Source organism: Condylura cristata, unplaced genomic scaffold (genome assembly GCF_000260355.1).
Source record: "Condylura cristata isolate star-nosed mole 26May11 unplaced genomic scaffold, ConCri1.0 scaffold00017, whole genome shotgun sequence".
Classification (NCBI taxonomy): domain Eukaryota; kingdom Metazoa; phylum Chordata; class Mammalia; order Eulipotyphla; family Talpidae; genus Condylura; species Condylura cristata.
The window spans coordinates 5813646-5831985 of NW_004567118.1; the positions used below are offsets into that span (position 1 = coordinate 5813646).

At 35.5% G+C, this 18340-nt stretch overlaps 1 protein-coding gene across 1 annotated transcript in view; it reads left to right on the forward strand.

The window, feature by feature from the left end:
- NPEPPS (aminopeptidase puromycin sensitive) overlaps positions 1-18340 on the forward strand; it is a 76969-nt gene that overhangs the window by 578 nt on the left and 58051 nt on the right. The window contains exon 2 of the mRNA XM_004684274.1: positions 7694-7778. Within this exon, the coding sequence (XP_004684331.1) occupies positions 7694-7778 (85 nt within the window). The remainder of the gene's footprint in view (positions 1-7693; positions 7779-18340) is intronic.

Here is an 18340-nt window from a genome sequence, read left to right on the forward strand (position 1 = left end):
GCCCGAGGGCCCGGCCGGCCAGTGCGCCGCTCGGGGGCCAGCACACCTGTGCGGCGCGGAGCCCGACCCAGGCCCCTCGGGGCGGGGTAGTGTTCTGGGAGAGGCTGGAGGGTATGGGGGAGGCCGGAGGGGTCACCGGAGTCCACGCTCTGCCTCAGCCTCCTGACTCAGTTATTTTCTCTGATTCCCCGTACGCCTCTCCGAGGACACAGTGGAAGGGGCGGTCATCTGGGACTCCGGCCACCGTGCCTTAGCGCGGAGGGGAGATTCTAGAAGGGGGGAGAGGTGAGAAGGAGAATGTTAATCCCAGGCAGCCTTGCTGAGTTCTCCCCGCCTGCTCCAACCTAGAGGCTGGGTTTGCGAGATGATCCGCCCCCTCCGCCTTCCCCTCAAGTGACAGTGCAGCAGTGACTTTGTTCTCTCCTAACCTCTAGAGAAGCTGAAGGAGGACCCCCATCATCTGGTTTTCCTCCTTTGCAGCTTTTCAGCCTTTGAAGCAGGTGGATTTATTGCTACAGCAATGGTTGCTTAGCAGTACTCGCCTCTGAAAGAAGCTATTAGTTTTAGCATACCGCTGGTGAAAATATTCCATTACTCTTTATTGCAGTTTTTGGTGAATCATGCACCTCCCCACCCCACTCCTTGCAGCATTATTTGAAGTATTGTTTGATTTTGCATTTTAGTCTTCATGCCTTTCAAAGGTCCCAAACGATAAACATTTACCATACGTTATATAAAGTATACACAGAAAAATTGAAACTGTTTAGTAGTTACCTTAAAAGGAATGATGGGTAAATATATTTTGGTTCATTTCTTTTGCCACTGCAGTCGTGAGGAAAGTCAGTAGGCCCCAACTTTAAAGAACAGGGTATGTGTTGCAGCGTAATGAAGGAAATGTAGGTTAAGATCTGAATGAGTTGAAAGTTGGCAGTTGTCTTTGAAAGCACTCCTTGAAAATATGTCTAAAAGTGTAGAATGAAAAAGTGTACTGTCAGATTTGGGGGACTGTGAAGCATGAGGACTGTAGGGTCTAACTGTATTGAAAGGGAAAACTTACCCCTGTTAAAGTCAAGTGATTTAAAAATTTCCCATTAAGAATGTGAATCAGAATGAATGCATCTTGGGTTTAAATTAGGATTTGAGAGGGTTATTTGGAAGACTGTTTGTTTAAGCCAAGTGACTAGAGTGTTTGATATATATTGGCAGGGGGCAGATGGGAGGGATTATAAACAGTAATGTGTCTTGTGACTTGGCAAACCTGCAGGAAGGACCTAGCAATGAATGAGTTTGCATTATATGAAAAGACCAAATTAAAAAAAAAAAACCTTTTATTTCCTTACCCCCTTAGTTGTCATAATGGGCTCATGGTTTTGAGAGTCATGCATATTTTGGAAAATTTCTTAGGAAAAAAAATAGTCAATAAAAATCTTTAAATAATTATTTTACTAATGAGTGACAGTTATACTTAAGTGAGGCTAGAACAGCAAGCAGAGACATGTCTCTTTCCCCTTCTCTTGCTTTTCTAAGGAGATGAGAAATATGTGGGAGACTGGCTTGGGCCATTGGCAAGGGCATACATGCTATTGATAGATATTAGCAGAGACATGTTAATTTGATACAGCGATAATATTAGTAATGTGAACTTTTCAAAGTATTTCTTTTCAGAAGTTTTTTCAGGCTGGGAGGCAACATAAAGGGAAGTTTGCATGATAGTGAGTTCTAACAGGTTTTATTAAAGGGTGATTGGACTTTTTAACTGTGTGAATTGCTGCCTTTGAAAGTATAAGACAGGAATAACCTTAGTAAAACGTTAACATTAGTCATAAAAAGCATAGGTTAATATTTTTGAAATCCATGGGGTAGAGCTGTAGCATTAGGTGGTATCATACTGTGGAAATCTTAAGTATGTGCACAAAATCCTGTCTCTAGAAATCTAGATTTGTAACTGGTATTGGGTCAGATTCCTAAGAATTGGGATCATATTACACAAAGTATGCAAGTTGCTTTGGTTGCAAAATTTTATGATAAGCCCAGAGTATTTGTACAGGTTACATATTAGAAACTTAGTGGATTTTTAACCTGGCTTGGGGTGTGGATTACTGGGGAAGGTGAAGAAATTAGTCAATGTGCAGTGATTTTAAAAAACAATTGTCTTTTATATAAGTGAGTGGCCTAATTCAGTAGGTATTGAAAATGGTATCACAGGTCTAGAGAAATGAGACATTCCCTTTCTCCCTTTATATTACAGTATTTGAGAGCAACTGATTTTTGTTATTTCAAATACTGAATCTTGTTTTCTTTAATAATTAAAAAATAGATTAAAAGTTTATGAGAATGGTGATAATTCCTAGTTATGTAGATAGTGGCTTATACAGTCTTTATCTTCTGGAAATATTTTACTTGTGCTAGAACAATTAACTTCATCCTTCAAGGTCAGAAGTTAGGATATACTGGACAATCTCAGACTTACTAAGATATTCATGTTGGTGATGAGCTACAGCTATAGCAGTTTGGCAGGCTAAAAACTTGGCAATTAAGTGGACATTATTGTCAAACCTGGTGTGTGGAATTTGCTGCCCTGATTTTGCTATTTTCCATGTTGTCATTTTGGAAGTCTTTCCATTACTTAGAAATTAATTTTTAATCATTTGTCTAACATTGTGCTAAATCATTAAATGATCTTATAAAATTAAATTTGAAGATTGATCTTAAAGAATTTAATTTGTTTAAATTTCCTATTCTGTTTCTTAAAATGGATTTATGAGAAAACACCTAAGCAAATTTTATGTTAAGCTTACTATATCTAGCAGTGAGTTCTATGGTAAATTTTCTGGATAAATGACTTTTACCTTTCGATGCACTTAGACTCGAAACAATATGTACTGATTAAAGTTGAAATATTTGTACAGTGCATTTTACTTTTAAACTCTTAGTTCCTTATACCCTGGGTTTGTTTTGTTTCTTTAAATACTGGATATTCCGAACAGTTGTCATTGATACTTACAACCCTAAATTATTATACAAAACTGTGTATTATACTTCATTAGTTTCATACTTGTTCTTTAAAGTTATTTTGTTTTCCTTACTTTTAGGTTATTACTTCTTGCTGCCCATATGTCTTGTTACTGCCTGTTGTGCAATTTCTTTCCTCTTCTGTTTTACCAGGCTTCATCTGAAGAAGTCTAAGTTACCAGAGAAACAAACTTGTTTGAGCTTAAAAAGACATGTCTGATGAGGTTTCGGTGGATTCTCTTTCGAGTGAAGGATCTGAGCTTTATTGTATGGACTTTGTATCTTCTATTCTGGCTTTTTATACAGACCTCTTTAAAAAAAATAAAACTTCCTGGTTCTGGATAATTGATATTGTCCAATACAACCTGGGTAAATGTAGTATTGAGTAGTAAATTATCTAAGAGACTTCTCTGAACTTTGCTACATAAGTGAGCTTGTTGTTATTGTAAAGTAAATCTTATTCTAATCTGTATGTGAGTCAGTGACAAAGGACTGAGTCTTCTGGTAGCTGTTTTGTTCTCCAGATCTTGGAGATTCCATTTTGGACACCATGTAAATATGTAGTTTCTAGTTTATTTGACCACTTGTAATTGTTTTAAGTCTCATTTTTAATTAGGAAATATTTTATCAATATAGAAAAGTAACCCAATATTTGGCAGATGTTAATAGTTTGACCCCTTTTACTTCAGACTGCCTGATGTTTTTTGGGAAGTAAAATAGAACTTACCACTAGAGTCCATTTCCATCTCTTTCCACCTTGATCCCCAGAAGTTTCCTAGTAGGTAGATATTATTCTCTTTGGTAGATATTATTCTTGTGTTATAGTTTACAGTTTTATAGTGTGTGTAAGTAAGCACAAATAGTAAATGACAATGTTTTATATATTTAAACTTCTTATATTAGTGGTGCTTTTTTGTTTACTTTCTGCAGCTTGTTCTTTTCACTGTTTTGTTAGAAATCTTGGCTCAGTTTGTATTTGCTATTTGCTCCTTATTAGTTTTGGAACTTAAAGCCCTTTCCTCTAAAGGCAACAGATAGAAAAATGACTTGTTAGGCAAAGTAACTTAGGCATCACAGATTGGTATTTGTATTTGTCATACTGAACATTTTCTTTACTAAATCTCAGGACTTTGGCCCTCAGAAGGAAAAAAAAAACCTCTTGAGTCTATTGTAGTACATTAAAGATATACTCCTGAATGATTGTAGTAAGTATTCATTCAGGAAAAAAAAAATTGTCAAATTGCTACCTCACCAGCTGGTAGGAAACTTCCATTGTAAAATTGTTACTAGTGATCAGGCCGCCTGCCTGTTCAGTTGAACTGTTACTTACCACTTTTGTTCAGTTGAATTGCAGTGTGTATGGGACTCCAGTAAGTCTTAACCCTGGGTTTGAAACAAAGAAAGGATACACTAACATTCCATTCTTTTCTAGCATCAAATGGAAAAGGTGAAAATGAATTTGTTGTCAATGCAATTTATAACTCCAACTTTTAACATTTGACTTCTGTTTTAAACTTGAAAATTAAAGATCTTAATGTTGAAATTCCTTTGAATTATTACCTTTATTTTGATAGTGGAACATTTGTACACAATACTCATTAACATGATGGTGATACTGTGTGAGAAATTGCATAGTGAATCACCAGGTCAGGCTGTTAGAAAAACATCAAAAAGCACTGTTAAAGGATAGTAGTCAAGTACACTGAGGCTCACAAGGTTACATTGAATTACCTTCCTTAGGTGTAGTATATATATGTTGATATCCAAGTTGCTGTAAAAACAGCTAATAGTTGTTAAGCTTTATGTCATTCTGATCAGGCACTTTGTAAACAAGGGAATGCTGTTAATGATATTTAGAGTAAAACTTTTATGATTAGAGCACAGTTTAATCTTAGTCTCTGTGTGTTTTAGTAATAACATCTATTGATTACTATGTATCAGCTACTAAGTGCTAAAATAAGTACTTTCTATGGCTTATCCCATTAAGACAGAATATACTGTTTACTTTAAGACAGAATATACTGTTGGATTTGTAAAATTTAAATAGCATTCTAGTATTAAAATAAGTATTTTTGTTCCTTTGAATTTTCTCTTCTACCCTTCCAGAAATGGCAATACTCTGAAAAATGTATTAGTTACTTATTCAACAAATAGTTTAGTTGCAGGTGGGTTTTCTCTAAGCACAGGAGGAATTGGAATGTATTTGTAACTGGATGTTGTACACTGTGCCTTTCCTAAGTACAAAAACACTTTCCTTTAGGATATTACAAGAGTAGTGAGCTGTAAATGCTATTTGGCATATGTAGTGTTATACAGGTACCTTGACATTGATAGATTAACTGCTTGGCTACCATTAAATTCACTGTAGATGTTGATAGATGAGAAAATATGGTTGCCTAGATAAGGATTAACATCCGTAACTAAGCCACTGTTATTATTTTCTTGGCATGAACTTCAAACTCTGGAAGGTTTTATTCATTTTCCCTTTTGGAGCACACCCCAGTAAGTGCCTCATTTCCCTGTTTGTGATTTTTTTTTAAGTCTCTTGATGAATAGCTGTTCATTAAGTGATATTTTTGTTTAGAAACAGGAAGATTTATGAGTTTTTTTTTAATGGGCCATAGTTTAACTTAATGTTAAACTTAGAAAGTTTTGGGGTCTTTTTTATATTTTTTAAATTGAGACACCATTGGCTTATAGCACTTTATATGGTTCAGAGGTAGGTATAGGATCACATAGATCAGGTAATTTTAGTTTAAATCATTTATGTATTCATTAATAAAATAATTATTCTTAGGTATAGCTTTTTCATACAGATATCACATTCCCACTCCGCCCTTATCTATTCCAGTGGTGCATTCATTGATAACAGGGTACTATTGACTCATGGATTTGTTTAGTGTTTTTGAAAATTTTTAATTAGTTGCTATCAATTAAAAATTAGGTGACTGAAATGCAGCCTGCATTTATAGCCTTTCTTTTTTTTAACTTGAAGAACTGTCAACATGCCTTTCAGTATAGCAGCAGTTGGCTAGCTCCAAGAAATAACTACCTTCCTTTATGAGCTTATGCATAGCCCCACCTGGCCTACTTACTCACTTGCTTGGCTGACCTCTGTAGGCATTTGTTATTTGAGGCATCTGAATTTTTTTTGATATTTTAGATTTAGACCATTCAAGTGTCAAATGACTTTGAAAATTTGTTCATTGCAACAAGTATATAAAAACAAAGTTGCAACTAAATTGAAAAGTGTGCAAGGGCTATGAAAGAATAATTCGCAGAGGAAAAACTTAATAGTAAAAAGAAAAGATGCTTAGTAGGCATTGTTACTGGTAATCATGGAACTTGTAATTCATAGAATGTTATTTAATACAGGTAGTGGAAAATTTTTAAGAGGAGGATGCAGAAAGTAGCATTTCTTCATTTGCTCATCTGTGTTAATTGAAAATACTCTGTAGGATAATTTGTCATTTCTTGGTAAGGAAAACATGGACCAAGGTGTTTATCATAGTACTGTTTTAAATAACATGTTGAAATAGCTGAAAAAAGTGGAAAGAACTAACTCTTCTTGAAGGAAGTGGACACATAATAGTAGTTTATTTATAAAATATGTACTATTATGCAGGAATTAAAACTAATGAATAATAAGATCTACATCTGTCATCATTTACCCATCTCAAAAAAAGTTAAATGAAAAAAGCAGGTTGCAAAGCTCATACAGATACCATTTGTGTAAAATCAAAAACATTGTTGTCCTTTATATCTGTAGCAAAACTACTTAATGTACATGGGAAAGGTAGACACTAACCTTGGGACAGTGATTATCTCTAGGGAATTGTAAGAGCAAGAGACTTTCATTATATCTGCATTTTAGTTTTTGAATCTGAAATGGTCAGAAAAACCTTAAAAGTTTATTTAATCTTGGTGGTGAGTCATCAGTTACTGTTATATCCAAAATGTTTCTTTGGAAAAAGAAGAAGTTTTAAAGTGTTTCATGAAGTTTTGGCATAGTTTATGATATCAGCTTTCTTTCTCTGTCTGCAGAGAAAGTCTCATGATAGGTTTGAGGTTAAAATACATAATTGCAACATATAAGAAATGTTTCATAATTAAAGGTTTTTTTAAATTAATCTTTAAGTAGAAAATATTGTTTTTATTTATTAGCTCACTGGTCAGAGGTTTAAATTCTGTGAAGTATTTCTTCCTTTTTTTAATGTAATTTGGAAGATGTGAATTGCATTGGATTTATTTATTTCTATCGGTGCATAAGTGCTCAGTCTAGGCTTTAGTGATGTCTGGGTTTTAATAAAAACTGTGGGCCCTCCTTAGTGGCCCAGCAGGTTAAAGTGCAGCACTATGAAGTTGTCTGCAGCCACTGCAGCACTAGTTCAATCCCCAGCCAGGGAGGTGACCCTTGGTGCAGCAGACCTCTCCTGTCTTCACCCACTACTCACCTCAGCAGTGTATTTTGTAGATCTGCCTATTCTGCCCACTATTTTGTCTCTGGTGAATCCTCTCACCACACCTGCACCTCTGGCCTGTACCCCAGTCAGTCTGTATAAATAATCTTTAAAAATAAAATAAAATAAAAAAAAAGTAGCATACATTTAGACTGAGATGAAGATGTACATGTTATTAATCTCAACTATTTCTGAAACCGTGATTTTTATTTTTCTTTTAGGTGAGGCAGGCAACCAATCAGATTGTGATGAATTGTGCTGATATTGACATTATTACAGCTTCATATGCGCCAGAGGGAGATGAAGGTATGAACAATATTCATTTACTATCTGGTCTTACATGATGTGTCTTTGTGTGTGCTTTTGTTATGTATGTAATATGTACATTTTTAAGTAAAGCTATCAGTGTTTGTTACTTTAAAAATAGGAAAAACCTTAGATGTTTATGGGAAGTATTTGAATAGTATAATGCAGTACTGTGAAATAAAGGAAATGTCACAATTTTAATTCTGCTTCAAATATTAACTTATTTTGTGACACTAGGCAGGTAATATTTTAATAAATGTAAAATGAATATAATAGCATGCATATAAAGTTGAAGGGATATTTTTAAAAATTAAGTATTTTTAACATGAACTGTTCATCAAGAGGACTAAGTTCATATGTGGCTCTCAAAGGTTTTTTTCCTTCTTGAGCTATAGATTAAAACTTAGATAAGTCTTGCTCATAACTGGGAGAAAAATACTTGCTTTGAGTTTTATGAAGGTTACAAGCTAGAGAATGGAGTCAGTTACAGGGGGAAAATATATGAAAAAGAAATGGTATAGAACTTGTAGGAACTCATTTAGCATCTTTAAAATGAAAATTATTTTAGACCTTGTAATTATAATAAAGATTAAATTGAATAATTACTCTTGGCCTCAAATCTTACTGAACCATAAACTGCATTTTAAAAAGTTACAAGTTTCACATAAATTCACAAGTATATTAATATTGAAGCTGACTTGCTTTTTACTTCTGACTTTACCTTGATATTTCTTTTGAAAAATGCCTTTTTGGTTAGTTTTTACTACTTCCTCATAGAAAGTCTTCTCATCTGATGTTAGAAATTTGAATTTTTAGTCTTCATTTTGTATTGCATTTCCCCACACCTTTATGGGGGGGGGGGGAACAGAAAGCAGAAAAGTAACACTTTAAGACCTGGCAATATTTATTTCATGAATTAAAATAAAAATTATCTTGTCCATAGATTTAAAAAAAAAAAAAGGAAGTAATAGTTGAGCATATTGTTGCTGGGTTTTAATAAAAACTATGGGCCCATGTTTACTTGATTGTAAATAAGACCAAACTGCTGTGATTTTAGGTTTGAGAAGCACATCCTTTAAATGGACTTTGAATAGTGGCCAATTAAAAAAAAAAAAAAGTCTGGTAAATGAGATATTAATCAAGATTATTATTTACAGTTAATTATATAACTGTAAAGAAAAATGGGAGCACCTTAGCCAAGCATATTGAGGCAAGCTTTCTTTGTTGCAGAGAACCTTAAAAATTTAATGCAGCTTTTTTTTTTTTTTTTTTTTTTTTTTTTTTAAAGATTTATTTATTTATTCATACAGAACTGGGGTACAGGCCAGAGGCTCAGGGGCGGTGAGAGGCTTCACCAGAGACAGAGTGGGGAGCAGAACAGGCAGATCAACGAAGTACACTGCTGAGGGAAGCAGCGGGCGGGTCAGGAGAGGTCTGGCTCGCCATGTGGTCTCCTCCGGGGCAGGCGGCAGGCGGGAATCGAACTCATGCGGAAGTGGCTTCAGATTCTCAGTGCTGTGCTTTAACCCGCTGCGCCACCAGGGAGGGCCAATGCAGCTTTTTTAAATGATACGAAATATATCTCTACCTTCCAGCTGACATAGTTTTAGTTCAGGTTTGTTTTTTATCTTCATTTGTTAAAGTCTGAGAACCATTCAGATGACTTTAATGTTTTGAATATGCATAAGTAAATGGTGTTAAGCTCACAATGATCTGTATCTCAAGAGGAGCAGTGTTTTTTACAAAGAGGGCTAGGAGAGAAATGAAAATTTAAGAGTGAATGAAGAGGATTGCTTCAAATAAAACATTACCTTTTTTGTACACAAGGGTTTTTTTTTTTTTTTTTTAAGATTTATTTATTTATTCATACTGAACTGGGGTACAGGCCAGAGATGCGGAGGGTGAGAGGATTCACCAGAGACAGAGCGGGAAGCAGAACAGGCAGATCAACGAAGTACACTGCTGAGGGGAGCAGCGGGCAGGTCAGGAGAGGTCTGCCACGCCATGTGGTCACCTCCAGGGCAGGCGCGGGGATCGAACTCATGCGGAAGTGGCTTTAGTTTCTCAGTGCAGTGCTTTAACCCGCTGGGCCACCAGGGAGGGCCCAAGGGTTTTTTTTTTTAAGAACTAGCTAAGGTACACTTCTTAAGTTTTTCTCCTGCAGCAGTAGGAAAACCTGGAGTCATGTGAAAATCCATTTGATTTTGGAGCGTAAAAGAAGGAGGTTTTGATCAGGAGCAGGGATAGATTTGGCTTTCCAAGTGTGTACCTAGCTTAATTTTAATTTTGCCCTTGGACATAGTACTTCTTGTTTTTTTTTTTTTTCAAGATTTATTTATTTGTGCATACAGAACTGGGGTGCAAGCCAGAGGCTCAGGGGCGGCTAGAGGCTTCACCAGAGTGGGGAACAGAATAGGCAGATCGACGAAGTACACTGCTGAGGGAAGCAGCGGGCTGGTCAGGAGGGGTCTGCCGCGCCATGTGGTCACCTCCGGGCAGGCGGAACCGAACTCATGCGGAAGCGGCTTTAGATTCTCAGTGCTGTGCTTTAACCCGCTGCGAGCCACCAGGGAGGACCGTACTTCTTGGTTTTTACTTAATGGGAGAGTGTAACGTGTTGTTTCTTTAGTAGAAACTAGCAGTTGTGAATTTGATTGCTAGCTCTTTCCAGAGGTCTGTGCTGGTGGCAGGAAACTGAATGAGTCAATAGGAGAGATGTTCTTTTCAACTCAGCTAATCTCATCCAGTATTTATTAATACTTATGATTGCCTCTGGAAGAAGACTGACTTGCATATTTGATTCCTATAAGTTCAATCAGAAAATTCTTTGAAGGCATGAAATTGTTGTTTCTTTGTGTAAATTTTTAATGGACAAAAACAGTCACCTTGTGATATGTGCAGTGATCCAAAAATACCTTTTGGCATGTGTCACTTTAAATTAAGGCACTGTCTTTTAAACAGAAATAATTTATTTTAAAGCCTATTTGAGATCTTTCTTTGTAATATTTAAAAGATGAGAACTCAGTAAGAAAAACGGCTGAAAACTGTTTTTTTACTGTTCTGCACTTCAAGGGTTGGTGAAATCACTAGCACTTAAGCCAGTGCAAGGAATGCACCTCCCTACACAGTGCAGGGATTAGTATTGTCATCAGCTTCTGCAAGAGAAATACGAAAATTTTGAGTGCCTGAACTAAGGTCCTGACAGGTAAAGAGTCTTTTAATTTATCATTAATAGATGGTGTGGGCATAACCACATAGAGAATGATCATTTGAAAGTTTTGTACAAACTTTTCCCTTAGTGTACTCTGCTACTTGTGTTTGCAGAATTAGCTGTGCAAGAAAATATTTTTCCTTTGGTGACATGATCTTTCTTATAAAGTTCTAATACATAGTTACAGTTCTGCCAGCATCACTTTGGTTTATCTGTATTAAGCATGTAAAATTTAATACATTTATTCTTGAAGTTGATTTGTACTTTTCATATGTGCATATGTGCACGTGTGTGTTTAATGGGTGGACAAATAGTTTAGAAATATTGCTAGATATTAACAATTTCAGATTAAAATTTTAACTTTAAAAAAAGTTTCCTTTTACTTGAACATAAGCCTTTATCCAACTATTAGTACTATATTTTCAGTCATTGTTAATGTATAGTATCAGTAATAATATTAGTAAACCATCATCATTCTTAAAGTACTAATTATTATCCCTCAAATCAGGAAGATTTAAAGAGAATGAAACATATCCATTTATAATACAACTGTATTGACATACAGTATAGCATTTCATAAGGAATTTTAACTTTTTTTTTTTTAAAGATTTATTTATTTGTGCATACATAACTGGGGTACAGGCCAGAGGCTCAGGGGCGGCGAGAGGCTTCACCAGAGACAGAGTGGGGAGCAGAACAGGCAGATCTACGAAGTACACTGCTGAGGGGAGCAGCGGGCAGGCCAGGAGAGGTCTGGCTCGCATGTGGTCTCCTCCGGGGCAGGCGGGAATCGAACTCATGCGGAAGTGGCTTCAGATTCTCAGTGCTGTGCTTTAACCCGCTGCGCCACCAGGGAGGGCCCTCATAAGGAATTTTAAATGAAAGGATTATGATTATAACTTTAGTTTCACAAATAACACTGTATGTTAGGGACCTCAAACCAAAGTTACTGTTGGGGTTAAGCAAATAACAACCATGAATAAATTGAGCTGGATATAGGAAAATAAGAATGCTGGGGACAGAGTGTGACCCATAGAGTGAAAATCTAGTGTAAGTATCTTTAAATTAAAACCAAACATTTTCGGTTCAACATTTTCATGGGAGGTTTTGAGTTTTCTTGACTGCAGCCTCTGAAGAGGGATTCCTGGGTTTTATAGTGTAGTATGCATATTCTCTGTCACTTGGAGATGGAGATAAGATTTGCATAGGTTTAGCAAAAGTAGGAAAAATTATTTAAGATTCTTAGAGGTTCTTTTGGATTGAAACATGTAAATAATGTATACATTAATAATGTATATTATTAATATATTAAGAAAATTGTTTTAGTTTGCTGTATATGCTCCAAATGGTATATATTTTTAAAAGATACGAAATCTAGCATAAAACCTCCTTTTAGATAGTTTTTAGAGTGATTAAGTGGTGGATTTTTGTTTTGTTTTGTTTTGTTTTTGTCTTTGGTTTATTTACTATTCTTGAGTATATTGATTTTGGAAATTTTGAACATAAAATTTATCATCTGCTGTTACTCTTCTGAAGAATGGGTAAATTAATTCATAAGGTAACAAGCTACATTGAGGAAGCAAATATTTTCCCAGTTCTTGGGTAACTTTTGGGGCATCCTGTTTTCTGTGATTTTTTTTTTTAAGTTAAATTTTTGTAGCAATATTAAGTTTACAGAAAAATTGAGTAGAAAATGCAGAGGTCTTATATACCGTTGGCTTCTGAACAATTGGGTTTGAACTGTGTTATGTAATCTGACAAATGAATTTTCTTATAAACAATTGACTTAAACTTAATGTCACTACATATAGTAATTAAATATTTCCCCTTATGACTTGGGGTGATGTCCTGCTTTAAATTTTGGTAATATTGTGTATTTGGTATTATTTGTATATTCTTTTTTTTTTCTTGATTAGGTTGAATTCAGGGGTTGTCAATTTACTGACCTGGTTAAAGAACTAACTTTTGGTTTTTGTTAGTGTATCTATCAATTTTCTCTTCAGTTTCATTAATTTCTGCTCTAATTTTTATTTTCTTTCGACTGCTTGCTTTGAATTTAATTTATTCTTCTTTTCTGTTTCTTTAGAAGTTTAGATCACTAATTTTAGATCTTGTATATGCTTTCAGTGTTACACATTTCCCTCCAAACACTGCTTTCACTGTCTCCCACAAATTTCATAAGTTGTATTTTTATTTTATTTCCAGTATTTTGAAATTTCTGTTGATTGTTTTTCTTTCAGCTTTGTGTTATTTAGAAGTGTATTAGGTATTTGGGGGATTTTTCTAGCTATTTTTCTGTTATTGATTCTAGTTTAATTCCATTGTGATCTGAGAGTAGACATTAAAAGAACTTCTATTCTTTTAAATTAATTAAGATGTGTTTGTTATCCTGAATGTGTTATGTCTTGGCAATTGTTCCATGTGAGATTGACTCAAATATGCAATCATTTGTTGTTCAGTGATAGCATATTGCATAGCTGTTGATAGCTATTATACATTATACCTAGTTGACTTATGGTGCTGATGAGTTCAACTGTGTTCCTTTTTTAAAGATTTATTTATTTATGCATAGAAGAACTGGGGTACAGGCCATAGGTGCAGGGGTCAGAGGATTTACCAGAAACAGAGTGGGAAGCAGAACAGTCAGGTCTACTGAAAGGGAGGGAAGCAGCGGGAGAAACAGGAGAGGTCTGCTACACCATGTGGGTCAGCGCCCTGATTGGGGATGGAACTCAGGCAGAAGCAGTGATAGCATGATAGAACTGAGACTTAATCCCTTAACCCCCCCAGGGAGGCCTCAACTATGTTCTTAGGGATTTTCTGCTGCTGGAGCTGTCCTCTTCTGATCCAGGGGTTGTAAATCCCTAACCATAAAAGGGGATTCATCCGTTTCCTTTTACCCTTCTGTCAGTTTTTACCCCAGGCATCTTGATACCTTGTTTGGTTCATACTTGTTAAGAATTGTTATGTTGTCTTGGGAGTGTATTTATTACTATATAATGCCCTTTTTGTCCCTTATTACTTCCTTGCTTTGATACCTGTACTGTGAAATTATAAAGCCATTCATGCTCTTTCACTTGATTAATGTTAGCATACTATCTTTCTCCATTCCCTTCACTTTTAGAGTGTAATAAAAGTGAGTTTCTGATAGACAGCTTATAGTTGGGTTTTGTTTTATGATCTATTCTGAGTATCTCTATTTTAGCCCATTGATGCTTATCACAACTGTTGATATAGATTAGTACCTACTGTATGTATTACTTTTTTTTATTTTTCTGTTAGTTGTCCCTGTTCTTGGTTCCTTCTTTTTTTAATTTTGTTCACTTTTTGTCACTTTAATGGAGCTTTTTATGTGATTCCTTTTTCTCTCACTAGCATATTAATTATCCTTTAAAAACTTTTAGTGGTTTCTCTAGAGTTTTTACTCTAGATTATCTAAATACAGATTTGCAGTGATTCAAGTCTAATCTCAAGTAATATTATACTTCTTAACAGGTATTGAGAATATCTTATAATAATAAAATAATTCCTCTTCTCCCCTTCTGTCTTACTATCATTGTCATTTATTTCACATAAAAGTGGATATAGGGCCCTCCCTGGTGGTGCAGCGGGTTAAAGCACAGCACTGCAAGGTAGCAGCAGCCGCTTCAGTGTGAGTTCAGTCCCAGCCCTGGAGGTGATCCACATGGCACAGCAGACCTCTCCTGTCTTTCCCACTGCGCCCCTCAACAGTGTACTTCATCGATCTTCCTGTTTTGTTCCCCACTCTGTCTCTGGTGAATCCTCTCACCACCCATGCACCTCTCACCTATACCCCAGTTCTGTATGCATAAATAAATAAATCTTAAAAAAAAAAGTGGGTATACACATACACAGAGAAGTCAACATAATCAAATATATATCTGTACATCTATCTAAACAAAATATATACATATGTATAATATGTACAGCGTACATAGACAAATATATATATCCTTCTATACACCACAGACTGGAAAGCCTACATAATCAAACATTGTTATAATTCTTATTTTGAATAAATGATTATCTTTTAGATCAATTAAGAATAAGAAAAATAGGGGTCCTCCCTGATGGCGCAACAGCACAGCACTATGAACCTGGCCACAGCTGCTTCCGCATGAATTCGAGCCTGGGCAGAGAGGTGACCCACATGGCACAGCAGACCTCTCCTGTCTCTCCCGTTGCTCCCCTCAACAGTGTGCTTCGTCAGTCTGCCAGTTCTGCTGCCCACTCTGTCTCTGGTGAATCCTCTCACCACTCCCTGCATCTCTGGCCTGTACCCCAGTTCTGTATGAATAAAAAAAAAAAGAATAAGAAAAATAAGTGTTTTTATTTTGCCTTCATTTATTCATTCTCTGAGTTTCTGACCCATATTGTTTTCTTTTTCTAAAGAAACACTGATACTGTTCAAGTGTTTCTAGTGAAACATGTCTATGAGCAACAGTTTTCCTCAGTTTTCTTTTCTGTGAGAAAGTATTTCTCCTTTGCCTTTTTATAAACTTTTTTTTTTTTAAACAAGTAAGGGTCATAGTAAATTGGAAAGGAAGATTCTTCTTCACTTTTGAAGGATAATTTCACAGGGTGAAAAGGTAGAGGGTTTACAATTCTAGGTTAGTGGTTTTGTCTCTCAACATTTTAAGTATTTTACTTTCTTCTTGCTAGCCTGTTTTCTGAGAAGTCAAAGTTAACTCTTATATTTGCTCCACTATATAGATAAGGGCTCCCCCCCCCTTTGTCTTCTTTTGGGATATTTTTTATACCTTTGATTTTCTAAAGTTTGCATAGGATATGTCTAGGTATTTTGTGTCTGATATTAATTTGGGGTACTTTTCAGTCACTATTGCATCTGTTCTTTCTTTTCCATTTGGTATTAACCATACACGTGTGTTAGGCCTTTTGAGGTTTTCCCATAGTTCTTTTTTTTTCCCCCAGTCTTTTTTTCTCTTTGCTTTTCAGTTTTGCAAATTTCATTTGTCATGTCCTCAAGCTTAGAGGACTACTATGAGCAGTCTAGTATTAAGCTCATTAAAGGTATTCTGCATTTCTATTAATAATGATTTTCATCTCTAGTATTGTTTTTAATTCTTAAAATTTCCATCTCTCTGCTAACCTCAGTTCTTACATGTTTCCTACTTTTTCCATTTAAGCCATATTAATAATAATTTTCAAAAAAATTCTGGTCTGGTAATGTCAACATTCCTGCCATATCTGACTCTCGTTTTGATGCCTGTTCAGTATCTTTAGATTTTGTTTTCTGCTTTTTAATATGACTTACTCAAAGGCAGACATGATGTACTGAGTAAATGAATGATAAGATGGTAAGGTGCATGGAGGAGTTGAAGCAATTGTTTTGTCATCTGTATGTCTTCCTTGGTGAAGTATCTATTCAGATCTCTTGCCATTTGAAAAATTAGATTGTTTATCTGGTTAAATTTAAGAGTTCTTTACATATTCCAGATACCACTCTTTATTGGAAATAAGTTTTGCAACTACTTTCTCCCAGTCAGGAAACTTGCATGTTAGTATTTTTTTGAAGAGCACAAGTTTTTAATTTCAACGAATTCCAGCTTATTAAATTTTTCTTCAATGGTTTATATTTTGTATTATTTTGTGATCTATTTAAAATGTTGCAGAATTCAAGGACATTAATATTTCTTCAGTATTTTCTTCAACAAGTTTCTTTTTAAAGATTTATTCATACAGAACTGGGGTTCAGGCCAGAGGTGGGGGGGTGAGAGGCTTCACCAGAGACAAGAGTAGGGAACAGAGCAGGCAGATTGAGGAAGTACACTGCTGAGGGGAGCAGGGGGTGAGGCAGGAGAGGTCTGCTGCACCATGTGGGTTGCCTTGGGGTGGGGATCAAATTCTCACTGAAGCATTGGAACGTTGCAGCTAGCTTGCAGTGCTGTGCTTTAACCCACTGCGCCACCAGGGAGGGTCCCAAGTTTCTTTTTCTTTAGGAATTTTTTTTTAAGATTTTATTTATTTATGCATACAGAAATGGGGTACAGGCCAGAAGTACAAGGGTGGTGAGAGGACTCACTAGAAACAGAGTGGTGAGCAGAACAGGCAGATCTACAAAGTGCACTGCTAAGGGGAGTAGTGGGCAAGACAGGCAAGGTCTGCTGTACCATGTGGGTCACACATCTGGGGCAGGAATCAGACTCACTGAAGTGGCCATGGCTTGACTTAGCTTAGATTCGCAGTGCATCGCTCAAACCTGCTGGGTCAGCAGGGAGGGCCCATTTGTCAAGAAGTTTTTAAAAGGTTTTAACTATGTTATAAATAACTTTTGGGGTGATGGATATGTTCATTTTTGATTGTGGTGATGGCTTCACAGGTGTACACATACATCAAAACTCATCAAACTGCACACTTTAAATATGTACGGTTTATTGTATGTCAGTCATACCTTAATAAAGCTGTTTAAAAAGAAAAGTTTTAACTTTACTCTTAGTTCTTTGATCTTGGTGTTAAATTTTGTATGTGGTATGAGATAGGATTAGTGGTTCTATGTGGTTTTCTTGGTTTTGTTTCTGCTTTTTGGTATGTGACTACCCACTTTTTCTAGTATCATTTTTGTTGTAAAGTTTATTCTTTCTCCATTGAATTTCTGTATTCTGGTCTATTCCACTGAAGCCTTAACACATAGTGTTAATCCTCTGTCTTAATTATCTTTCAAAATGATTTTGATTCTTCCAGTTTATGTAGTTTTTATGTAAATTTCAGAATCAACTTGTGAATTTTTACCAAAAATACCCATCCATGTTGTTATAGGAATTGTATTGACTCCATTGGGAAGAATGATTAAAATTTCTTTTTTCATGAAGAATACATATTTCTTTGTTTATTTAGATTTTTCTTAATTTTTCTGATCAGACTGTAGGAGGTTCTAGTTGATTTTAGTTTATTCTAGAGAAAAATGAGTTTGCTGCCTTTTTTTTCCCTGCAGACAGAAAAAAAGTGGTAAAGTACACGTAACATAAAATTTACCATCGTAATTGTTTTGTAGTGTGCAGTTCAGAGGTACACATTTACATTGTCACTACTATTCATCTCCAGAACTTTTTTTTTTAATCCCTCAAAACCAAAGTTATCTTGCAAAACTCCATACCCATTCAAACCCTGATAACAACCATTTCTACTTTCTGTCTGTATGAATTGGACTATACTAGTATCACATGGCAATGGAATCATACACATAGTATTTGCCGTTTTATGATGGTTTTACTGTGATATCCTCAAAGTTCAAAATATTATGGCATGTGTCACAATTAACTTATTTTTGAAAGATTGAATGATGTTGCATTTTATATATATATATATATAT